A 25,122-nucleotide genomic window follows, 5' to 3' on the forward strand; every position below is an offset into this window, starting at 1 on the left:
AGCCGCCTGACCTCCGTCCTTGTTCCGGCTCTGCTTCTGGGGGAAAGGCAAGCGGGGTCCTGCGCGGCTTCGCAGGGACCGCAGGCCACGCCGGTCGGCGGCTGAGGGTGCGGCCCGCGCGGCGGTGCGCGGCTTTGCTGTGCTAACCCAGCCCTGGCGCGCAGCCCGCAGATGGGAAAGCCGAGGCACGGGGGACCCCGCGAACCTGGCCTCACTCACTCGGCGGCGGGTGGCAGGCCGGGAAGCTCAACAGGCCGAGCCCGGCCCCACCGAAGCCATCACCCACGGCCTGATCCTTTCTTCGGTCTCCTGCTCTCACGGACACATTTTGGCAGAGGCCTCGCGTCGGGGTGACAGCGAGGAGGGTGGCCCTGCCTTACGCTGAGAGGTGAGGAGCAGAAGGAAGGGAGGGGCCGGGGAAAAGCCATGTCAGGCTCTCGCCCCTGCGCGCCCCGTGGTCCCCTCCGGTGGGGATGGGCTCTCACAGTAACGCCCCAGCGTCCCGCCCGGGCTGGGATCAGTGTTCCCGAGGGAAGGGCCACAATCTGAAGAAGGTGAGTGTCCACAACCAGGCTCCCACGGTGGAGCGAGGGAAAGGCCTACCTGTCTGGGGCTCAAGGAGCCGGGGCTTCCGGGGAGGAGGCAGAAGATAGGTTTCGGCGAAGGGTAGGCAGGATGCATAGCAAAGAAGATGCCTCTGGTCCCCCCACATCCAGCGGTTCTCAAACATGGCCGCCAGCTCCTTGACGCTCCTGGCATCGAGAGCTGGGGACCCTGCCCATGCCCCTCAGTCTGGGCGGCCTGTGACTGCTCTGGCCAATGGAGCCTGCTGGAAGCGAGTCTAAAGGGCGTCGAGGCCAGTTGACAAGCCCTCTGGTGTCCCCTGTGTCCCCCAGACTGCCCCAGGGCCGCCATGTTGTGAGGAAGCCCCAGCTACACAGAGAGGCCTCCCAGCCCAGGCCCTGGACGTGTGGATTAAAGGCCTCCAGATGATTCCACCCCCGGGCACTGAAGTCACCCACCACTGTGAGTCTTCCCAGCTGACACCCCAGACTTTGCGGAACAGGGGAAAAGCCAACACCATTGTGTCCTGTCTAAATCTGGCCCACAAAATCCATGAGCGAAATGTAAGTTTGAGGGTCGTGTGAGGGTGGCCACCCCATCCCTGGCAGCCTCCGTCCAGATGGAAAGGCAGCCCTACCAGAACAGAGAGCATTCTCCTCATGATGCCTGAAGTCGGTCAAGCTGGATGAGGCATGCGTATCCCTAGACACCTTGCCAGGCACGTCAGATCAAGTAAGTTTGGAAAATGCTGGATCCGGTAAGTTTCTTACCATGAGTGAACTTGAATGTGCCCCTGTCCTAGAGGGAGATCAAGATGACAAGTAGGTCAAGACATTTACTGCTTCCCCCCTGCTTTTAGTAAAAACAGCCACACTCTCCACTGAGAAGCCACTCCTTCTCCTCCCTCAGCCCACTGAGCTGTTAAAATTATAGTCATTAGTTATAGACCATTCTTTAGAAAGAATTTCTAAATATTTCTGAGTAGTTGAGTTGCAAAACTTTCTCTTGTGGAGAGTGTGAGTCACTCGTACAAATGACTTCTTCCTGGTTCCCACCATGGCTGCTTGGCGGAGAGTAGCTGTCTCAGCAGCACCCAGGGGCGCCGGCCCACGGCCCCCTCCCGGAGGACTCCGCTAGGACCCCAGGCAGGCCTGGCAGATCCTGGGGATTCTTATCCCAGGGGTTCAGCATCTTCCTCCATCTGGACATTACAGAGGAAAACCAAAATTTTCCATCCCAGATGGATTTTGCAAAAGTTAGTGTAGCAAGGGGCAATCACTCAGCAAGGGGTGGTTGAAATATCTTCACTTGCGTAAATGTTTCTAGAATACAGAGAGTGAAGGCCGCTTGTCTGACCGAATGTCTCAGGAGCCCAGTCCCACGGGCTGCCCTTGGGTTCCAGAAGATACTTGTCCAGAGGAGGCCCCACGTCTCAAAGGTCAGTCACCTCTGGGCCCTAACGGCATTTTCCAAACTCCCAGCTATTCCTGCGGCATCTCGTCCCTGAACCCCATCCTCCCTCCTCTCCTTCAAGAAGCAGAGGGGGCAGGTCTGCCAACGGTCTGCACGGGTGCGCTGAGCTCTGGGGAGGAGCAGACTCCCTCAAGTTTGCACATTTGGCCCCGAATCCACAAGCAGAAAAGGGTTTGCTGATAAACAAAGGTCCTGCTAGCGACATGCGGGAATTAGTGTGACTCAGGAGGAGATGTCTAAGAAAGCCAGGGGTTAGCCGGCGGGCGCCGAAGCGCGGCGGCCAGGCCTTGTCAGAAAAGCCTCTCACACTGAGCTGTCCCAGGCCACGAATGGCCACAGCGCACCCCATATGGGGACATGCCTTCACTCGTCTCTGCACGGAGGAGGGAACGGTCCCAGTGGAGCACATCCCCTGGGTCGGCTGGGGCCCGGGCCCCCCTGAAACAGACTGATTTGTCCTGCTTGTTCAAAAGGGACATCCCATGAAGCAGCGTCCACGATGACCAAACTGGGTCCCTCGTGTCCCCGCTGAACCCCCTAAGGACCCAGCACAGTGAGTACGTGTATGAATGGAAGGATGCACAACCCATCACCTGCCAGCAACCCAACGGGGGGGGGGGGGGAGACGCCCAGGGCCTTCCAGGACAGGGCTGTCCCCACCAAGCTCCAACCCTCCACGCCCCCACACCCTCCTCCGTCAGCTCACACAAACCCCAATGGGCCCCTGGACTTCCAGAAAAACAGCACGTCCTGCTCTTTCTCCAGAAACTGCTCTATGATCTGCAAACCTCTATACGTTTTTGCCATTGTTTTGGGGATGAGTGAAAAGCAAAAAATCCTTAAACTCAGAGTGCAGCATTAATTCCCCCTTAAGAACCCAGAATCAGGTAAAAACGAGGAAACATTTTTATAGTGACTTAAAACACAGAGCACAAATCAGCTTTTTAAAAAGCACTTTATTTTAATAAAGAACAAAAAAGATCAATGTTTTAAGTGGATACAAAAATAAATATTCATCTAGCAGAGTCGGGATCTATGCTTTACCGTTTGAGCTGGAGACCAAAACCCACTGTTCATTTCAGAAAACAGACGGAAAAGCCACTTTTGCTGAATTTCCCTATATTTTCAGGTGAAGTCAAACACAGTTCAAGGGACCGATGACAAAGCCTCGGTCCACACACCACGCCTCCATCACCTTCGCGGAAGCGGTCGAGGGGAACAACGTTCTTCGGCTTGGATTTTAAGTCAGACTCATGGTGACAAGGCTGCCAGGCTGGCTAAGGGGGGGCAATCCTGTCCCCCAAACCCCAGCTTCCCCCACTTCGCAAAGTGCGCGTCGACAGGTAAGGCCCCTTCCTGCCCTTCACGGTGAGGCTGAGCCTGGGCCTGTGGGGACCAGGCTGGGGTACGAAGGGAAAAGAATGGGGCAAAGACTCGTCCCCACCCCCCAGAGAGTGGTAGGAGAGCCCCCCGAGCCCCGCCTGGTGTCCACACTGAGCAGGGAGCTGGCTCCCCGGGGGCATAGGGCAGACACCTGCTCCGTGCCCACCTGGCTGGCCAGCCTCCGTCCGGCACATCACCCAGGACACAGATGGGGAAGAGGCACCCAATGGAGCAAAATACACATTTTTTTTCCCGGAAAAAAATGTTCAAGTGGTTTTTAACCATGAAAATGGTTTTAGAGCCGTTGTGGAGATGTGTCGTGCACCACGGAAGGTCAGCTGACCTGGCCCCGCCGTTCTGACACGTGCGGGGGTAGTAAATGCGTCCTCTTCACTAGCCAACAGCCAAAGTTCTTCTGGGGCTCAAACTGGGAAGGCCCCCTTGGGGTCCCCCCATACTACTCGACCCAGAATTTGGTACGGCCCGAGGCCACCTCGGACCTCGAGGAGTCCCAGGGAGGGGGAAGGCATTGTCCCTGCTGCCATCCGCCCCAGGACCAGGGTGGCGGTGACCTACTCCCCAATCCGCCCGAGGCGCGCCCCCACGCTCCACACCACCGGCCGGGCTCTGGGTGCACGGAATCAAATGCACAATCAAAACGCTTGTACGATCTACCATTACTTTTTGAATTTGTGGTTTACAGCCTGCTCACTTTATAAAAAAAAAAAAATTCAAAGTAGTTTACAGTAGGACAAGTAAAGTATGCATATTTTTAAAACAGGTCAAAACCATTTAGAAAGAAAAGCGCAAGGGATGAGGGAATGATTTAATTAAATGAAAAACAAATTTAGCTCTAAGCTTCCAGGCAGTAAGGCCCACAGGGAAGATGGTCACGGCACCAGTTCATCTGCTGGGGGGCAGGCCTCCCACAGGCCCCGAGTCTTGCTTTCACTTGCTGAAAGGAGGCTGTTACCTAAGTATTCCTATATCTTATTAATGTGCTTAAGAAGTAAAGACAGTCCACATGGGACCAAGCGTATGAAATCTTGAAGCTCTGACCCAAGGGAAGACAAAAAGCAGCCTTGTTCTGACAAGATGGCTTCTACTCCAATCTCTTTCCTGGGGCGGCTCTGTGCTAGTAACCAATTACCCCCAAATGCTGGAAGAATCTAGCAACTAATGATAATTAGGGGAAATGCGGGAAATAAATGTTTGAATCACAGGTTATAGTTACAGCATCCAGATCATCTGGGGACGTTTCCATGTTTCAGAGCCGCCCCAGGCTCCTGTTCCGCCGCAAAGGTCAAGTCCTCAGGGAGCGCCCTTACTAAATTAAGAGCAGAGTGAAGCATCCCGCCCCAGGTCACAGGGATCGACATCCTTAAATAATTACGACAGTAATTGTAATAGGGAAACGCGAGATGTGGGCAGGATGGGGTGCCCAAGAGAGAGGCTTAAACCGTGATCTGTTGGTTTTCTCTGAAAAAAGGTCTCTGGTGTGAGGCGCAGATGTCTGGAAACATCCGGAAGACCTGGTCTGGCTGGGGGTCCTCAGGAGGCGGCACCATGGAGCTGGCGCCGCAGGTCTTCCCAGCTTCCTCCACCAGCTGCCGGACATAGAGCTGCTCGATCTGGAGGGACGGGCACAGGTCAGACGGGGAAGTGCAGGCGGACCGTCTCCGGCACCAGCCAGATTCTCCGATGACCCAGCCCAAAGTGCTCACCGAGAACTCCACCTGAGCCCCGAAAAGGTAGGTGCAAGGGACGGGCAAGTGGTACTCCTGCGAAGACTCCTATGTACTCTCCCGCTACAGCCCACACTGGTAGCCAGCGTCCAGAACTCTACCGTTAGAGTTTCATTCCTTTGGATTAAATAAGGGCCTGAAAAGCCCTAATCTGTCTCTCAGACCTTGAGGCAATTGAACCTTACTAGAAAGAATCTTGCGAGAAGGGGTGTTGACTTAAGGTAGGGGGAGAACGCAGAGACTGTTAAGAGTCGTGGAACAGGAGAGGATGGCTGAGAGGTGGCAAGAATCCACTAGCCCCACATGGACGTCTCCCCCAGGCCTGCCTCTGTCCACAGGTGGAGTCCCCCACTCCCTGCTGCCTGCTCCCCAGCCCAGGTATAAACGGAGACTCGAACAGTGGGCCGGGAGCACTTACCTGCACGAGGATGAGTTTGGAGCGTAAGGGGCTCATGTCTGGAAACTCTTCTCCGAAGCACAGCACTACCCTGCCGTCGGGAAGCCGGCTCTGGTTGTTGTAGAACTGCTGCAGGTCTGGAAGGACACGGGGGGCCTCAGTACCCTCTGCCCCAGGGGGGGTGCCCGGGGCTTTCACACTTGACCTTCTGGGAGGAGCACTGGGGCAGGATGCTAACCCGAAGCCCCACAGAGTGACAGCAGGTCCCGCACAGTGTTCCCGTGGGTGAGCGTGGGCGGAGGACCCGGCACGTATGAGGTCACCCTGTCTCAGAATGTGCACCTTGATCCCCGGGGACCTTGCCAAAACGCAGGTCTCGCCCTGCAGGCAGGGCTGGGGCCCACGCCTCTGCATTTCTAACCAGCTGCCAGGACCTGGGGACAGTCCCCGATGGAGGTGCGGGAGTCCCTAACACTCCCCACAGCCACTCAGGAAAGGAGCTGTGTCTGCACCCCCGTTCTACACACAGGTGCCCCGGGGTCGCTCGGCGAGAAAGCACAGAGCAGGACTGGAACCGCCACCCCCCACCCCCGCCTCATGCACCCCGTGTCCCCCCGCTCCTCCACGGGCCCTCCCAGGACTCAAGGGACGGACCTCGGAAGAACTGGCTGGTGTCGAAGACCTTGACCACCTCATCGCGCTCCAGCTTGTTGGGCCGGTCCTTGCAGAGCACGGCGTTGCCGCTGCAGAACACGCGGCCCTGACACAGCCGCTTGACCAGCACGCCCTGCCGGCTGCTGTGCAGGAGCACGCCGCGCTCCAGGTGCCCGAACAGCTTCCGCGTCACCTGCCGCTGCCGCTCGCTGGGGATGGCGTCCGCCGGCGGGAAGCGCACCAGCTCCAGGCCCTCGGGGCCGTACAGCTTGGCGCCGGGCAGGCCCGGCTGGCCCAGCGACAGGCGGCAGCCCTCGGGGCAGCTGGTGGTGGTCTGGCCCACCAGCTTGCCCCCGTAGTAGAAGCTGATGACCATCTGGGAGAAGGCTGCGGGCGGAGGAGCACAGGTCAGGGGCCGCAGGGAAGGGGGGCCCGGTCGTCTCTGTGCAGGGACGAGGCTGTCCTTTCTCACAAACAGGAGGCGCCGTAACTCCCCTGGGGATTCGGGGAAGTTCACGCACCCTTCTAGAAAGCAAGTGTTTATAAGCACGAACGAACCCAGAGAATTACTAAGGAAGCCAATGACTCCATATAAACCACCACGCCGGCCCGCGCCCGTCTTCTAGCGAAGGTCACAACGACGGGCACGACGTGGAAGTTCGTGAACTGCTCCAGGCCCCAGACCCTGCTGTGCCGCTGTCGGACGCTGTCCTGTAAACGCCCGTCCGTCCGACACACCGGATACACTGCTTCTCGCGCTACGTGCCCGCGGGGCCTGCTCCGAATTCCCAACCAACACAAGTGCTGGATTCGCATTCCCGGGCACAGATGCCATCCTTTTCTTGACAAATTCACAGTTCCCTTGGGGTGCCATGGATTTCAAAACGCAAATCTCTGCACAAGCCTTCATCTACACCTATTCTCTGAAGAGTCTGAAAAGCGTTCAAATGCACTCAGCATTTCCCGAACGGACCGCGCTGAGGACCGAGGGAGGGCGACGGCCCCGGCGGCAAGTAAATGGAAAGACGATTCCCTTTTCAATATTCTCTCAGGCTCTGGTCCCCGAAGCAGCAGCCCCGGCTTAGTGCCGACGGACCCGGACACCAACTCCTGACAAACTCCTTCTCAAAGGGAGAAAACGGGCAGGTGGGGCCAGAATTTCTGAAGCCTGCAGCGGGTCCTCGGACGCGCCCCTGGGCTCTGCTGAGGAATCATTTGCTCAGGGGCACCCGGGGGGCTCAGTCCGTTGAGCATCTGCCTTTGGCTCAGGTCATGATCCCGGGGTCCTGGGATCGAGTCCCTGCTCAGCAGGGAGCCTGCCTCTCTCTCCCCCTCTGCCTGCCACTCCCCCTCCTTGTGCTCTGACAAATAAAATCTTTTAAAAAAAGAATCATGTGCTCCATTGAATAGTAAGACTCCCTGCAACCGTTACCAAGCTCCATTTTCTCCCATGTAGGAGTTAAACGGCATTCTAGAATCATGCCAGGTTGGGAGCGTCAGGTGTTCTGGTCCAATTCACTTATGTAACAGGTGGGAACATGGATGCCCAGATGGGGTCACCCGGCCGGAAGCAGCAGGGCCGGCGTCTGACCTCACATCTTGTGACGCCCGGCTCACCATCCTGCCCCCCATGCCGAGTCTGTACCACCCGCACCTCATCCTGAAACACTCCACTTCCTTCACTCCAGAACTATCCTGAACTTTGTCCCAAAGAAACACCCTGGATGACTGTCACCACTCCACACCTTTGCCCTGTCGCAGCCAAAGCTGACCTCATAGCAGCACCTCGCAGCCGGGAGAACCGGCTGCTTCCAAGGGTGCAGCAGACGGGGGCTCCCCAGATGCCCGGGCGAGGCTCTCCCAGTGGCCCCAGGGCCATAGGGCAGCACAGCTTACAGTAAGTTTGAGCTGGCAGGGCCTAAGGAGGACCACTGCACCCGACAGGGGAGCCGCGGAGGAAAACCCACGACCAGGACCTTCTTGTGACTCCAGCCAGCCCTTCCACAAGCCTCAGCAGCCCCCACGACCTGTCCTGCCCCCCCAACAGCCACCCACCCACCGGCGGACGACCCCACCACAGTGACAGCATGGCAACAGCGCCAGGAGCAGAGACACTCTGACGTGAGGGCCAAGCTGTGTGACTGGGGGCAAGCAGCTTCACCGCCCTGTGCCTTAGTTTCCCCGTCAGCAAAGCAGAGATGACAGTAGCGCCCACCTCCCCCAGCCAAGGATGGCACAAGCTCATGTTTGCACTTGGCGCACGTCAGCAGCCCACGAGCAGCTACGACTAGACAAGTCAGGGGAACAGGACGAGAGACTCCTCGAGTTCTAAATCCTAATTCCCGGTCTACACACAAGATCCCAGGTGCTGCTCCTGGGCCGCCAGACCTATCAGCACGCTGAACCCTCACCACAGCCCCGTGAGGCACAGGCGACTCATGAATACACCATCTTCCAGGTAAAGAAACAGGTGTAGACAGGTTAGGCATCTGCGGGACGGCAGGAGGGCTGAGGGGGGGAGACTGGATTCCCTCGCTTGCCAGCAGGCCGGCTCTGCACCGGGGCTCTTCAGCACAGCACCCCATTGTTCGAGTTCAGACCCCACCTCGACCCCCGAGCATCGTGGACACAGCCGAGGTCCACACTGGCAGCCACGGGCCCATCCGGATCCCCCAAGCACACTGGGGTGTTGTTAATGCGGGTTTGTGGCCAACATCTCATTTGGGAAGGTTTCACACAAAAACCTAGGCTTCTGAGCTCTCCAGAAAAATGGAGAAATCCAGCCCAGTGGCGTCTGAAGGCCGTGCCATCCAGCGCTCCCTGCCACCCTTCACTGGCCCGGTCACTCATCACCTCATCCCTGTGGCACTGAGAACAGGGGACCCCTGCCATCGACTTATTTACATGGGGGGGGTGACGGGAACAGAGGGACCAAAGTCCACAACTTCTAGAAGAGGGTTTTGGGATTTTCTTCACGTGAGGCAGTGCTATGGGTGGCTTCACCCGCTCTCTGCTGGGACAGCTATGGGGCAACTAAGCACACTTCCTCCTCACCCAGATGCCTCAGCCCTGCCCCCGGCTCCCCGCCTGCCCCCAGAAAGCACCGGTCAGCAGACTGCCTGGCCACAGCCCAGAGCTGACTAGGTCAGAGGCCTGGCCCCGTGAGCCAGGGCCTCTGGGAGCAGGGCCGCTGCTGTGCAGGCTGGAGGCAGCCAGGTGCCTGGCTTTGACCCCGGGCACCTGCTTACCAGCTGGGTGACCCTGACCAGCAATTGAACCTCTAAGCCTGGGTTCCCTCCTCTGTGAGGCAAGTTGTGACAGTCCCCAGCTCGTAGGGCTGCTGTGCAGGGACACCTGTGCTATGATCAGGAACACTGCTGCCTGTCATTTTCTTGCCTGGGGGGGAAGCTGCCTCCACCACCCCGAACACCGTCCCACGAGGGCCTTGGTCCAGACACCTCTCTGAGCCCCATTTCCTCCTCTGCACCAAGAGAGCTTTGGTCCCCCAGACCTGACGTTCTGTGGTCCATCCTGATGAGACAGGCTGTTCACTTCTCATAGAACCAACAGCTATTGGGGAAGACACTGGCTTCCTTTGCCCTAAAGATGCTGTCAGTGAGCCAGACTGCCAATTCCAGGGGTCACTGGCAGGACGTCTGAGTCCCCAGCTTAAGTGGACAAAAATGTACCAGAGGCCACCTCTGACCATGAGGGCAGGAGCAAGAATGGGACAGCCTGAGGCCATATCCCAGCTCTGCAGCCCACAGGCTGTGTGACCCAGGGCTTCTGAGCCTGTCATTGGGGACAGTAACAGCACCCCTCTACAGGTGAATGGAAGGATGAGATGCGGACATCAAAACCTCAACACTGATCCTGGCATCTAGTCAGCATCCAATGTCAGCCATCATCACCATCCCCACCATCAACATCCCCACCATCATCACCATCCCCATCCCCATCATCATCATCCCCACCATCAACATCCCCACCATCATCACCATCCCCATCCCCATCATCATCATCCCCACCATCATCAATCATCCCCACCATCAACATCCCCACCATCATCAATCATCCCCATCATCACCATCCCCATCATCACCATCCCCATCATCTCCATCCCCACCATCATCACCATCCCCACCATCATCTCCATCCCCACCATCATCTCCATCCCCACCACCATCATCATCCCCATCATCATTAATCATCCCCATCATCATCACCATCCCCACCACCATCCCCACCAGGAGCAGCAGCACCATCCCCACCATCCCCAGTAATTAGTATCATTAGCACTACGATCCTGAGTGTGCAACAGAGTAAAAGAAATGGACACTCACGACAGATACTGGTAATGTTTGTTGACCAATGATGTCCCTACCAGAAACTTTTAAGGACATTACATTTAATCCTCACCACACTCCAGTGAGGTTCTGAGCGGCTCAATCACTCTGCCTGAGGTCACACAAGAGGGCAGAGCTGGGCCCGAGCTGTCCCCACGCTCTTGCGCCTGCACGTTACACAGAAAGAGCTCTTTGGATCTGTCTGTTGGTCTAATCCGAGAAGAGCCTCAAGAAGGCTGCCCCTTGCTTGCTCTAAAAGCAAACACTGAGAAGGAGGAATCAGGGGCCTGACTTCTGACACCGGATCGGCTCAACCATGGACCCTGCAAGCCCACACAGGTTCTTTGCGCCCTGCCTTCAAGGAGCACCCGTGGTGCACCCCGCCAGCCCCACCCGGAGCGGCGCCATACCTGAATGGTGCGCGTCGTAGGCAGCGTACCCCGTCACCAGTGGCAAGCCTGCGGGAGAAAGAGGAAAGGAGATTCAGACCCCGTCGTGTGTGGGGAACCAACCCAAATGCTCCCTCTCCAGAAGTTTCTTTAAAAGCCACACGTGGTGTGCTCCCGAGTTCCTGCCACGGGCTCTGCTGAATTTGGGATTCCCACTGCCCCAGCACGATAACCCACGTTTCATAAACCAGACCTCAACTCAACCAGCAAGAGGGGGAGGAAACGTCCTCCGTGCTGTGGGATTTCTGACTGAGGGTCAGTGTGATGCGCTGGGGCCCCGTGTCCTCCCACCCAAGCGCCTGCTCCCGAAATCTCACGGACTGCGTTCCCACCATCCAGGCCTTGTCTCCAGAGGGGAACCCGGGGCCCGAGCTGCTCGCTTTCCCCGAGGTGTCACCCCAGTGCAGGGAAAGGGGGCTCGCCCAGGGCCCTGCAGGCAAAACTGCCACCCCACAGCCTGGCGACCTGTGAAGCCCGTTGGCCAGAGTCCCCTCGCAGCCTCCCGCAGGGGAGCTGTGGGGGACAGAGACTGAGGGCAGAAGCACAGAAATCCGTGCTCTCGAGGAGGGTCTTTGGAATGGGAAGTGGGGAGGTGGGGGGAGGAGGCACGAGAAGGTAATAGATGCGTGAATGTCTCAGTCAGCCCCATAACCCCTTGGGACAGGTCCTGGTGTCTCCATGGGATGAGACGACTGAGAACGGAGTAAGTTACACAGCCTCCTCCACCACGGGATTCAAATCCAGGGCTCCCATTGAGCAACCGCACAGTCCTGGCCCTGGCCCTCCTCCTCTCCTGCTGCCCAGGGCTCCCCTTGGCTCTGAGAGGTCCCGGAGGTGGCTGGGAGGCCCACGTGGCAAGCTCCGTCTCCCCTCTGGTCTGGGAGGGGTTTGCCAACGCAGCTCGGACCCTCCCAGGAGCGCAGGCGGCAAGTAGACCCCTCCTGGGGGAAGGGTCCGTGTGCCTTCCTAAGAGGCCGTAGGGGAAGGGGCTGAGTTACCTTCAGTAAAATGGGATCACTGTAGTCCCACAGCCCACCGGCCCCCCACTGCCTGAAGGCGGGGAGGAGTGAGCACCACGCTCCCCGCACCCCATCCCCCGCGTGTGCGGCAGTCCCATCCTCACCTGCGCTGGGTTGCTGAGCCCACCAGTCCGGGAGCAGCTGGTTCCTGCAGGCCTCGGGCGGGGAGGGGCTCCGTTTGACCACGCCCATGTAGTCGTCCACAGAAGGCTGTGGGAACGGGGAGAGACAAGAGCACCGTGGTCACTGGGCTTCCAGAGTGGGACTCCGGTGTTTGTAGAGATGAAGGTTTAGACTTCACCAAAGCCACAGTCACCGTTATCCCAAGACAAAAGGAAAGTTTTACTTTGCATCTTGAAAGATCCAAGACAAACCCACCAGGCTTAGCAACCAAACCACGTGCCTGAACGATTAGCCTCTGCAGGACCCCTCATCAGTTAATGGCCTTTTTGTGAAACCGCCTGTCACAGAACGGAATGGCCAGGTCATCCAGCTGCCCCAATGCCCTGGAGAGGCAGAAGGTTCTGGGACGCCAGTGAACGGTGACGCTGGACAGACTCTGCCGTGACTCAGCGCGTCCTGCTTCTCTCTCCACGCCTGGACTGCCGACCTCTGGCCCACTCCTCAACGGAGGCTGAGAAATCTGATGAGCAAATATTCTGAAACCTGCTTTTCTTGGGACCCCGGGGTGCTAACGTAACCACCTCACTGCCTCAGCTGAGTCGGCAGAAAAGCCTCACAGGGAAAATGGGATGTTGCTGGAGACCCCAAGCCAGGAGTTCCCTCGGTCTGCTGCCAGAGGCCACGGAGAAACTCCGCACCTGCCCCCGCACCCAGCTGCGGCTGCTGGGGGGGGCTGCACTTTGCTATCTGCGTTCTGACAGCCAAGCTACCCCTAAAAATGGCACTGTTGCCATGTACTGGGAAGAATTTCCGCAGCGCCCACACCACCTCTTACAAGGACAGCATGGGAGGGTTTTAGCTGTGCGAGGCCCACCTGGTAACAGCCATAAAAACAGAGGTAAGAGGCGGATGGTAAGAGAACAGGGTTTCTGTAGACCTAAAACTGGCACCCAAAACCCCACGTGTTTTCCCTAAAGAGACCCCATTAAGCCTTTACTTGCAGCCTATGGACTGAGTTTACATACAATTCTAGCAGGTTTGATTCTCTGCCTGCCAGCGGCAGAGTCTGAGACGGGCAGCTGCCTGCCGGGACCGCCAGCACCGCCATCCCCGTAAGGACAACCCCAAGCCGCATGGGGAGTTTACATTTTGTTCACGGCAGCGCTCCCAAGAAACCAAGGGGTTCCGTGTCACATTTCCTAACACTGCCGCTCAAAACGTTCAAAATATAACAAGTTTACAGCTGGAGCAAATGTCACTGGCACAGAGCAGGGAGCTCAGCCCCGGCCCCCGGAATGAAGCTGGGGACCGGGGGGAAGGGGCTGGCCAGATGGCAGAGGTCGGGGCTGGAGGTGCCGCCTCCCGAGACAGCCCAGGGCTCGGGACGCCTCGGCAGGGCAGGAGCGACGCGGCTTCCCGGCCGGGGGCCAGATCGCTGGCGGGGCTGCCCGCTCACCTCCTTGATGAGCTCATCGATTTCGGAACGCCCGCACTCCATCTCAGTGATCTCGCTCACGCAGCCAGGGGTCGCCATGCCTAATTTACCTGCGGAAAATCGGGCGGACGTGTGACACAGGGCACGGAGGCATCACAGCCATCATCGAGGCCAGAATCAGTGTTGGTGTTTTGTTTTGTTCTGTTTTTAATGCTCAGTTGAAAGAAATAAAAGCCAGTGTCTTCACTGGTTTGGAAAAGGCCTAGAAAGTATTTCCCCCCGCTGCTTCAGGTGTCTGACCGGCAAAGTCCAAGGGAGAAGTCGGATTTGCTGCTTCTAACACTCAGAGGACAAGGCCTGGCGTGTGGCTCATCCCCATTAGCTGTGATGGAAAATGAGTGCCTATCAGACACGCTTCACGCCAGGCGTTCACCACCATGTGGGTTACACTCATAAGCCGGGCTGTCTGAAGGCACTCAGAAGATTTCCTGGCAAAATGTATGTGCAGACCGGAGTCATTTTTTTAAAGTTAATTGACAGGAAATATCTTTGTGGCCTTTCCCAATACACAGCACAGCTCTATGCACACACACCAGGCATGCGCACATGCGGCACCAGAAGGCCTGGCTCCAGCAGGCACGGCCTCCAGGCACAGAGCCGCCCCACAGCAGGCCCCCACCCCAGGCCAGAGATCTGCCTTATCCAGTGACCTGTGTCCTGTAACCAGCAAGCAAGCACCTAAGTGACCCATCGCGCCATCCCGACTGAATCTGGATTCTCCCTGGACAGACTCAAGAATTCGCTAGAAGCTGTGGATGGGGGAAGTAGGGGGTAAAGGGGGCACCCCCAGTGAAGCCCGTGAACCGCTGAAGTACAGAGCAGAGCGGGTCCATTTAGACACTATGCAAATGCAGCGTCCCTCTGCCCCCTGAGAACCAACTTCTGTAACGCCCGCCCTGGCAGGTGATGCCGGCTGCTCCCCACACTATAAACAAGCTGGGCTCACCTGCCAGCTCAAGCTTGGCCAACCCCGAGGGTGGGGGCACGAAGAGAAACTTCTCCATTCCCTCCAAGCACAATTCATTTGATGTTGATGAAAAGTCATCCAGAACTTGGAGGGGAGGGGGAAAGATGCATGCCTGGCCTTTCAGAGCCCTCCCAGAGCATTACCCACGAGGCCTCCCTGTCAAGGTCGTCGGGTTCTCCCGGGAGAGGTGGGTTCGTCTGTCTTAACTGCTGACAGTAACGACTCAGTAGTTAGGTGCTAATTTACACGCAGTGAAGCTACAAAGGACAGCAGCTCAGACGACCCCCCAAACCCCAATGGCAGGCGGGGACAGGGTGGGACATCCCAGACCAAGTCTCGCCCCAGCCTCACATGCGTCGTCCCACGGTCTCCGTCCTCATGCTGACTCCCCTGGGGAGGAGTTACAGGACTCTCTCACCCAGGCTCACTACAGGTTTGGGAGAGTCACAATTTTAACTTTTTTTTTTTTTAATTCTCTGTCAACATTTTCGACCCTCGCCCAGTGGGAAGAGCTCAAATGCAGACCATCCGTGCAGCCCCAGAGAGTTTGAGGACTCGCTTTCCTCCAGGCGCCTGGGACAAGTGAAGAGCTTGGAGGCAGCAGGTCATTCGGCTGCAGCGGCCTAATGGCTACCTCTGACGGCTAAGGGGTGTGTTCAAGGAATGTTCTCAACCACTGACGACAACGAGCTTTCGTGTCCGGGCCAGCTCGGATCCGCACACAGCACCCCACTTTGCAAAGGCTTCTGAGGCGAGAGCAGTCACAGCCTCCTGGTCGATGAGCCACGTGTGACCAGGGCGCGGCAGCGAGGCTGTGGCACGGGAGGCAGGTTTGGGCTTCTCCCGCTTTAATCTCACGAATGCTCTGTGGGGATCTCAGAGCTGGAAGACCCGTCCAGAATCATCACTTCCCAGAATTCCCAAATAACGATCAGGATCTAACCATGTGCCCAGGCGTATCTGATCTTTGGCAGCGAGGCCCACGGTGCCGTCATCGCCCGAGGCATTCAAGAACTTTACCCTCCGCCCCCTCCATCCACCTGACCGCCCCCTCCATCCACCTGACCGTCCCCTAGCCCGCCCAGGCGTTGTGAGAAAACAGAAGGAACTCCTCATCCACCCTGCCCAGGCCGCTTGCTCCTGCCCAACCCCGTGACGGCGCCTCCGGAGGCCCCGCACAGTCAGCTCCTGGTCTGGCGGGGGATGAGCAGCAGGCAGCCGCCCCCCACCTCCCCACCCTTCTCCCCACCCTTTCCTCCCACTCAGCGGGAAGCCGCCACTTGGCCAGCAGGTGGTGGCCGGGGTCAGGGGAAGGAGCTCTCAGCATCTGCTTACGCAGAGCAGGGGACTGTCAGCTGAGCTAAAACCACTGGCCCAGATGTCCCCCCAGACCCAGACGTCCCCCTAGACCCAGGCTCTCCGGCAGGGGCTGCAGGCCGGGCAGCCTCTGCTGGGCTCAGTGCCCATAAAGGACACTTACATTTTTGCTCTTCCTCGGGAACGATGCGGTAAACTTTGTATGGCTCAGAAATGTCCAGCTGGGACCGGTCTGTCACTTCCTCAAAGTCTGGGCTCTTGTTCAAAGCACAGCGTAGCCTCGTCTTCCAAGTGGCCGGTTCAGCTTTGTCCCCTTCCTTAAATTTCCCTTTGAAGACTGCCCAGGCCTGAGGGGATAGAAAGAAGCACCTGAACTAGGAGGCCAGCCTGCCCCACCCCGACCACGAATATCCAAAGCCACGGTCAGGACCGGCCCATTCTCGCCACCCCGACAGTCATCTCTCGCTATCAACTCGTATTCAGGGACTTTCAGGACTCGGGGACCTCCGTCTTAAAAAGACCCACGCCAGGAAGCCCCCCCCCCCCGACGACCCAGCTGAGCCGGAATCCAGCCCCTGCCCGTGGCTCCTCCCCACACACACATGCTGGATCTGCCTCTTGGTGAATCCTTCCCTGGACCAGAGGGCCAGGAGGAGCCTGAGGTCAGCTAGCGCAAAGAGGAAGTCGCACATGGTTTCACTAGAATGTTCAAAACAAAGAACAATTTGTTGCTTTTTCAGATCAACCCGGAGCCAAAACTTAGCATGAAAAGGGAACATTTGCAAGAAGTCTGAATGCGGTCATCCACTGCCTTGCTACTTTTAATAGAAATTTTGTTTTGCATTTTGGCATTTATTCTAACCTCCCCCGCCCCACCCCCAGGGCGCTGTTTAAGAGGCAATGAAATGTTCTCGGTCTCTGCTGGTTTTCCACAGCTGTCCCTGACCTCTGCAGGCCTTACAGTCTCAACTAGGACCAGACACTCAAAGCTGGAAACCTACAAAAACCACAAGGCAGAAGGGGCAGAACTGAAGAACATTCAGACGAACACGTGGACGGGCAGTTTCAAGATTTCGAAACTGGAATCCAGACACACCAACGAGGGGGTCAGGGCTGTCAGGTGAAAACCATCCGTCTCAGGCGAGATGAGACGCACCTGCCAGCCTCCGCTAACACCAGGTCTGGATGGAATCCTCAGCCCCACCAAGACGACACGAGTCTTCCCAAGGTGACCCTGTCTGGGGTTAAACACCACGGTCCCGACTGTCAGCCTGATGGAGCTCCCCTACAGCAAGGGTCCTCAAGCTCAAGACCCCCGCCGGCGCCCTGGGAGCTCATGAAAAGCAGACCCCTGGGCCCCGCCCCCAGAGGGTCTCCTTCAGTAAGCGGGGCTCAGGTCTGGGAATCTGCATCTTCAGCCAGCATCACAGTGACTGGCAGGTGACCAGGGGGCCACACGTGCAGGAACTCCGTGACACCCCGGCCCCTGGGACAAGACCTCACAGCTCCTCTCTTGACGCCCTGAGCCTGGGTGCGGCTGCCGGAGGCAAACGGGAGAACGTTCCTCCTGGTGCACAAGAGTGTCACCCCCTTCTCTGACAGACACAAACTCCCCTCTCCAGTCAATGGTTTCCAGTCCCTCCCAATCGGTGTTCGGTGTTTTCTTAACAGCATCTCAGACCAGGCATGGATTTAGTTTTTTTAAGGAAGGCGAACCACGTACACATTTAACAGTAATTTCAAATTTTTATGAGGTTAAATCAGAGTTTCTCCACCTCAGCATTATTGCTCTTTGGGGTTGGGTCGTACTTTGGGGTGGAGGCCGTCCCGTGTGGTTGAATGTCTAAAAGCATCCCTGGGCTTGACCCACCCGAGCCCAGCAGCGCCCCTGCCCCTGCTGTGACCACCAGAACTGTCTCCAAACATGGCCGAGGGTGCCCCGGGGAGGGAACGCTGCGACACCGTCCCCCCCACCCCACCCCGGGAACCCCTGGTTAATCCACATTACACACAGACCTTAAAGATCATGGGTTTCAAGGCAATGTTAGGACCAGTTAGTTTTTATCCAGAACTGCGGGGCCGACGGTCCTATCAGTCATCCGAGCCTCACACTCACCGTGAAGCGAGCCAGGACAGCATGGCGCAAAGCGGGGCGCTGCGGTCAGGAGGCGCCCTGGGTGGCGTCAGACGTACCTTGCTCCCAGCCCTGCCCTGAGCCTTTTCATGGGCTCTCTGGCCGGCTCTGAAAGATCCGCTTAGCTGGTGATCTCTCAAGACCCTTCCGGAGCTAACAGAGCGCAGACGCCGCGATTCCGAGGCCCGGGGCCGTCTCCACCCCACCCGCGTCTCCCGCGCTCGCCGGCAGCCAGCAGTGCACCTGGGCCCACAAACGCTCCCTGATGGAATGCTATTGTCTCATCTTGCGTTTTAAAGACCAAATGCTATTTTTTTCCTCGACGGCCTCCTGAATTTGAAATGTGTGCTACACAGTCCGTCCTAACTCATTTAGGCCCGTCACAGCGCTGGTCGATGAGAGACACGAGCCTCAGCGTTATGAAAAGGAGGCAGAATACTTTTAAACAAGTATGAGCGGGTAAGAGAGCCTCGGTGTACTCAAGGGTGGTACAAAGTGAGCCCAGCCTTTCCCAATCCCCCATCTCTGGCCCACAGCACGAGGCGGGCCCTACAAGCGCACCCACAGACGGTGGAGAGCTCGCTGGTAAAATGGCTCTTACGCTCCACCAAATTTTCTGAACTCCTAGATTTCTGAAAAGTGTTCTTGGAATGTCCCAAAGAGAAGGTCCTCTGCTTATCCAGAAGCCCCGTGAGATGGCTCTTGCCCCAGCACAAGTGTGTGTGGCCACCGCGGGAGACGCCCTCAGAGGATGGGCGCCAGCCGGCGTGGCCCAGCGGAGCGCCACGTGGGTCCTTCCATGCTTCTCACCAGCGGGCCGCCCTCCCGGTGGCCACCAGCCCTGGGGGGCGCCCACGTCTCCCTCCCACCCCGCTCCTGCTGAGATTGTGGGCTCCTCTCAGATTGCCACACAAGGGACTGCGTAATGAACGGAAGCATTGGGAATCTTGCACATTTTTCTCAATGCTGTTGAAACGGCCATGAAGAGCATTGCATAAGACATATAAATCTGGGGCTTTATTTCATTACCCCCAGAGCCTAAGTTGAAACAGGGAGCAGGGTGAAGGAAGAGGCCTTGCACAGCCACCGGGAGCCACAGCCAGGGACGTGTAGCCTACTCGATGGGCCCCTACTCCCCTCCCGAGGAGATCTCAGTGAGGGTCACCCAGAAACTGTGCCCTCAGCAGCCCAGGCATCCGCCTCCATCTGCTCAGCCGGGCCGCGGGCCACAACCCGCATGGGTCTCGGCGGGGAGGGGGAGGGGTGCTGCCGGCCACGCTCCAGTGCCCAGAACGGCCCCACAAGAAGGAACTGCCTGGCCCAAGACGTCAACAGTGCCAAGGTTGAGGAGCTCTGGCCTGTACCATCTATAACGTAGAATTCCCAGCAGACCCGGTGGACCCTGGGCACCGTTCACCTTTACATGTAGAGTCTTTCCCAAGAGAGATTCACCACAATGCCAGGGAGTCCAGGACACTGCCAAGAACGTTGCAAGCACCTGCCAGTGTCCAGGCTCCAGATGGAAAGAAATCTGCTGGACACTCAGGCTACATGGGGTCCCTTGAGGGCCAGTAACTGACAGCAGGTTCCCAAAGAGATCTGGGACCCCGGATGAGAGATGGCACAGAACTGTTGAAACATGGAGTCCCACGGCAATGCCACAGAGAACCGGAGGGCCCACACGCCTCTGAAGCCGGCTGTGACCCACGTGTGCCCCACTCTGGGGCCAAGGCATGATCTGCTGCCGTTTCTGTTCGGTTGGGCCAGAGGACGGTCATCCCCAGCTCAGCATCCATTGCTCCCGGGGGTCCACAGGCCTGTGCGCCCTCCCTCACCACGGTCTGGGGTCCCACCCTTCCACAACTCCGCCTGCCCCGCCCTCCCCATCCTCACCCGCTCTCCCCTCCCTGGACCCCAAATGCCCACAGAACAAAGGGGGCTCTAAGTTGGCCACCTGTGGTGCATCCGCTTGCTGTCACAGAAGACTGGGCTCACCCTGACCTCGGGATCCAAACCTCCCAGGGCAGGGGGCCTGTGTTCCTAGACCTCAGAGATGCCTGTGGGTGGCGACGACCCACAGGGACTCTGACGGTCCAGCTGGGCTGCCCTGGCTCCCGCTCCTCCGCCTGGAGGTAGGTTCATGGCAAGAAACCTCTGCTTCCCGGGACCGCGCAGGGCTGGGAGCACGGGCTCCTGGCTGGGCTGCCTGACTCCGTCACCCAAGAGCTGTAAGAGTTAGACAAGTCACTTCTCCTGCGACCTCTACGGGAGAAGAGGAGCAGTGCCTATGGCACAGGAGCATGTGGAAGGAAAAGCAGACGTGGGCCGGCCGGGCACAGAGCGAGCGCTCACCCTGCGCTAGTGGTAAATAGCAAGCCTCGCCATGCTTGGGCACTTTTTATTCACAAGGGAAGGAAGACTATTTTTAGACATCTGCTGCAGGTTCAGGGCACCCCACATGACCCGGCCCCGGAAGCAATGACAGATGGTGTCTCTCTCAACTGAGCTGACCCTGCATTGCCAGGCAGAATAACTTTGAAAGAACAAAGACGTACACCCTTCCTAGAATTCCTAACGGAATTTAGACGGTAGCCCAGGGGGCCTTGAAGGAGTCTTTTCTCTCTCCGATTGTGAGTCCTTGTACAAAAGAAATGGTAGGACAGGTGGGGAAAGTGCCCTCCATCTCCCCGTCGGGAAAACACCAACAATACCCAACTAACTTCCAAGTGACTTGGTCATACAATAGATGTAAAATCACCGAGTGTATGTTTTGGAGACCCATTCGGCACTCACTCCATGTTTGTTTAAAAAAATTAGATTAATTTCCAAGCAAATAAGAAAGATGTCACTCAACACCGCCACGGGCCTGAAGGGAAGACAGAAACCACTTGTGCCCCGGGGAGGGAGTTCAAGTCTGTACCTTAAAAATGGACGCATCCACTTCCTGATTATAATCTTGTTTGCCGGCGTGTTTCCAAGGGATCCGGAACATGCTCTTCTCGTCATTTTCCCAGATCAGCCCTGGGTACATGTTGCTGTCAATCTGCTCGATCAGCCACTGCCGAAGCCGCCGGCCACCATTCCGGTCACACATCCTTGGAGAGAAAAGAACGCACTTTGTGCTGTTACAGTTATTGTTTCATTAATCACAGCACCCCATGTATCTGAGAGCCAAGAACTGCCAACAGGAAAATCAGAGGGTCGCAACACAGGTGCCAGCCTCGGGGAAACCCACAGACGCTGGGACCCTGGGCCACCTGCTGTGGGAAGACCGTGCCTCCCCTGGGCCTCAAACCCCTGAAAACTGAAAGCTCCCCGGGAACCCCGCAGCGGCCCCACACCAGACGTCTGTCCGTCCTAAGGCTCCGGCTGGTACTCCTTCCGGCCTTCACCCCTTGCTCCGTTCCAGGCAAACACAGCCACATCTAAGGGCACCATTCCATTTTTAGCATGAGACGGGAATAAGCACCTTTACATTTCCAGGTCCTTTAATGAGCAGCTCACCACGTGGAGAGCCAATTCCCGGACTCGATGCCCAGTCTGACCAGTGTTTATTAGCAAATATGACATCTACATGCTCCAAGAAAAAAAGAGATCCTCAAAGCTATCCCTTCTAGATTGTTCCTTCACAGATGGGTTATTGATGAGAGCAAGGGTTTGGGAATTAGACAGCACTGCAGTCCCATTTGAGTCCCACCATCTCCCAGCTGGGTGACCTTGAATCATGATTTAACCTTGGAGAGCCAGATACGGGGGCTGAAGCCCCAGGATAACCATCAGCACTAGGCCTCCTCGGGATGAGGGCTCAGAGCATGCACCTGATGCCATGCCTGGAACTTAGAAGGTTCTCTCTAGATAACAGATGTTATCACCCTAACTTTCTTCCTCAGGAACTCTTAGGACCAATTAGAACAAAAGCAAGGAAATCAACTGGGGCCACAGAACAGAGCAAAGTCAGCCAGGCTAGACTCTTCCAGAAGGCACCAGAATTTGGGGACCTCACCAGAGTGCCCTAAGACATCCTCTGGAAGAACATTGTTGCCGGGATAGGCAGCTTTCCCAACAGCACACAGAAAAAGAACAATCACGCCGTATCGACGACACACAACCCACATTTACAAGAAGAGGGGTGGAAATCCCCTAGACTGTTGGACAGACGCCCACCAAAAAAAAAAAAAAAAAGGCATTTCTATTCTTCTGATTAAAATGTGACCTCTTTGGGCAAACAGGTTTGAAACAATCAGTAGTGGCAAGACATAATGTCCCCGAGAATATGGTCACATCCAGAGCTGGTCCATAAAGCAAGTGCATGACTTAGAAACCAGCCATCCTCCAGGTGGCTGTGGGATCAGAAGGGGGTCCAGGTCCCGGGGAGAAGGTGAATCCCAAGTGCCAACTGTAACTTCTCCATGCCCACTGGTGGGTGTAAAAGGGGTGGCATGGGTGGAATTAGGAACTGGACTTGCACTTGGGAACTGAGGACCCAGCAAAGGCTCTTCTCCAACTTGACCTCGGGAAAACCACCTGAGCCTGTCTGAGGCTCTCCTCAGCGGCAAAGTGAATGCATCCCGAGCATCCCAGAACTCCAGAACAGTCCCTTGTGCTTCTAAGTAAGAAGGTACAGATGTAGGAGGGACATCCAGGGAGGGAAAAGAAACCCCACCACTGAGCACCCCCCAGAAAATAACCTAGCACCGTACTGATTCCTACAGATCCTTTCAGGGGGAAAAAGGAATCTCGCCTCACTTGAGGAGCAAGCTGTGTGCAGGAGGAGGGCAAGAGGGGCCAGAACACGACAGGAGGGGTGGTGACTGCGGATCTGTCAATTCAGGGAAATGTGCCCACTCATGAGGGCTTTGTTCACCCCCTTAGCACAAGGTTTATAAACCAGAGTCCATGCTCCAGGAGGCTCCTGAAAATGAAAAGCAAGATTTTGTCTGTATGGGCACTTTTCTAGAAAGTGGGTCAACACCTTCTTATCTAGATTTCTGATGGATTTGGGGCACCTGGGTGGCTCAGCTGGTTAAGCATCTACCTTTGGCTCAGGTCATGATCTTGGTATCCTGAGATCGAGCCCCATGTTGGGCTCTCTGTTCAGCAGGGAGCCTGCTTCTCCCTCTCCATGTGTGCTCCCTCTCACTCGTGCTCTCTCTCAAGTAAATAAATAAAATTAAAAAAATATATATTTCTAATGGATTCATAGCCCCCAAAATTTTTAAGGACAGTGGTCTTGGTGATTTATAAGGACAGGAAAAGAGAAAAGAAAGTTAAGAGAGGGATCAATGAGAGGAAGAGGGAATCACAGAATATGAAAACTGGACAACACTTTAGAAGCAATCCAATTCAGCCTGTTTGCTCACTGGAGGAAACACTGAAGCCCAGAAGGGCACCCTGACCCCCAGGAACCCCGGCAGGGTCTTAACTTTGCTCACTATACAGAGAAATGCTAAGATTACGTTACCACATCGAAGCACATGGACAGCCCCACCTGAATTCTCACTGAGATCACCTCTAAGACTCTTAAGTGGCAATACAAGCCTGAGATTCTAGTCCCAAGATGACCCACAATGATTTATGGAACACTAACGCATTAATCCCATCAAATGTCAAGCCAGAAAAAAAATTCATAAGCCCGGTCACATGTTTATAACTTCCTCTTCCTTGATTTTTAGATAATCTTTCTCTTTATGGGCCAAGTCCTATCTGGAGCTAATCTGCATCCCAATAAATGGGTCCCCACAATCAGGCTTCCCAGGCGGGAGGTGATAAGAGGCTGTGGTGGCCCCACCCAAGCCGGATTCCAGGATATGCTCAGGAGGTGGTGCGGGGCTCACCGCCCACACCTCTCAGGGCTCCAGGCCACCTTTCCCTGGAGGCCCCAGATCCTCATCTCCCCCACCCCCAGACCAAACGCATCAAAGCCATTTGTCACTTTGGCCCCAGTCTTTCTGTAACGACTGAACCACTCCCAATTCTTTTCTTGGAAGAACCTGCCATAATCCCAAAGGACATGCTCAGAACCTTCATTTCAGGACCAGCTCCTAACTTGGGTTTAGAAAAAAAAAAAGAAAGAAAGAAAAGAAAGTGTGTTTTATCCCCCCATATGTTGAAGGGATTGTTTAAAATTCTGGAATACTCAGTCTCTAGTTTCCATTCATACAGCACTCCACAGCCCTGGGTAAGCAACATATCTCACTTTGTAAAGTCTCCCCTTTGCCCTGGGGTGCATTTTGCACCCAAATGCTCCTGTTAGTGGTGAGCCCTACACAGCTGGGGCTTTCTTGCCAGGGACCACTGGGCTATGATGGGAGCGAAGGGCCTCAAAGCCCACTCAGAAATCGTTAACTGTCATCAGGCAGAAGAAAACCCCAGTGGGCACCCCCCTCCACCAGCTAGCTCACACGAACTCGGATGGTCACCGGGCAGGTTCTCGGTCATGACCCTCCGAGCGCTACTCCAGGCCGCAGGGCTTTGGCGGGACCGGCGAGCAGGTCTTGCAATAAAGGGGTCAGTATTTCCCCTCATTAGATAGGCCATTCTAAGGTCTTCCATGCAAACCCGACTCTAAGAAAAACAGGATTTTTTTGTCAAGCATCAGCCACTTGGGGACCCGCCACCCCGTGCTCAACGCCTGGACTTTGGGTCTGGGTTCGGAAGGAAGAGCAGAGGACGAAAGACGGAGCGGGGCCAGCCCGCCGCCCAGGCCCCCTCCGGCCAGGCCGCCTGCCTGCCGCGGGGCTGCCTACCTGCCTCCGCGCGCGCGCCCCCGAACCCGCCGCCCGCCTTCGGCGCCGCCGCCCGCGTTCCCACGCCGGCCGCCGCGCTCCAGGGATGCGGCCGCGGGCTCCGGCGCCGGCGCGGGTCTAGGGCCGGGGCGGGTCCGGCGTGCCGAGCGGCGGCCGCGCGGGCCAATGGGCGCGGGAGGGCCGCCGGGGCCGCCCAATGGGCGCGGGCGCGCCGCCAACACCGCCCAATGGGCGCGGCCCGTCCGGCCCGCCTTCTTCGAAGCGCTCAGCTTTCCGAGAAATCACTTTGCGCAGAGGCGGCAGCTGACGG

At 56.9% G+C, this 25,122-nt stretch overlaps 1 protein-coding gene across 2 annotated transcripts; it reads right to left on the minus strand.

Annotated features, from left to right (window-relative positions):
* Positions 1-2,973: 2,973 nt before the first annotated feature.
* Positions 2,974-24,916, minus strand: IRF8 (interferon regulatory factor 8). Of its 2 annotated transcripts, none has more exons than XM_045772758.2 (9): positions 24,813-24,916; positions 20,987-21,161; positions 16,096-16,279; positions 13,610-13,698; positions 12,135-12,240; positions 10,973-11,020; positions 6,217-6,603; positions 5,584-5,699; positions 2,974-5,051 (listed from the first exon to the last, which is right to left on the minus strand). In XM_045772758.2, the coding sequence occupies exons 2-9, from the start codon at positions 21,158-21,160 to the stop codon at positions 4,875-4,877; spliced, it is 1,281 nt and encodes a 426-aa protein (XP_045628714.1). In that variant the 5' UTR covers position 21,161; positions 24,813-24,916; the 3' UTR covers positions 2,974-4,874. The 2 variants fall into 2 exon arrangements, with proteins under 2 accessions (XP_045628714.1, XP_045628713.1); XM_045772757.2 differs by lacking the exon at positions 24,813-24,916 and adding an exon at positions 24,468-24,747.
* Between the last annotated feature and the right edge of the window lie 206 nt (positions 24,917-25,122).

This window comes from Ursus americanus, chromosome 21, assembly GCF_024610735.1.
Source record: "Ursus americanus isolate L20-20 chromosome 21, mUrsAme1.1.p, whole genome shotgun sequence".
Lineage (NCBI taxonomy): Eukaryota > Metazoa > Chordata > Mammalia > Carnivora > Ursidae > Ursus > Ursus americanus.

Excerpts from the sequence above, each read along its gene's own strand:
- IRF8 (XM_045772758.2), bottom strand. The coding sequence starts at position 21,160 with ATGTGTGACCGGAATGGTGGCCGGCGGCTTCGGCAGTGGCTGATCGAG. Across the intron at positions 13,699-16,095 it reads TCCCGAGGAAGAGCAAAAAT|GTAAATTAGGCATGGCGACC; the intron begins GTAAGTGTCCTT and ends GATTTTCCGCAG. Across the intron at positions 6,604-10,972 it reads CTACGACGCGCACCATTCAG|CCTTCTCCCAGATGGTCATC; the intron begins GTATGGCGCCGC and ends CTCCGCCCGCAG.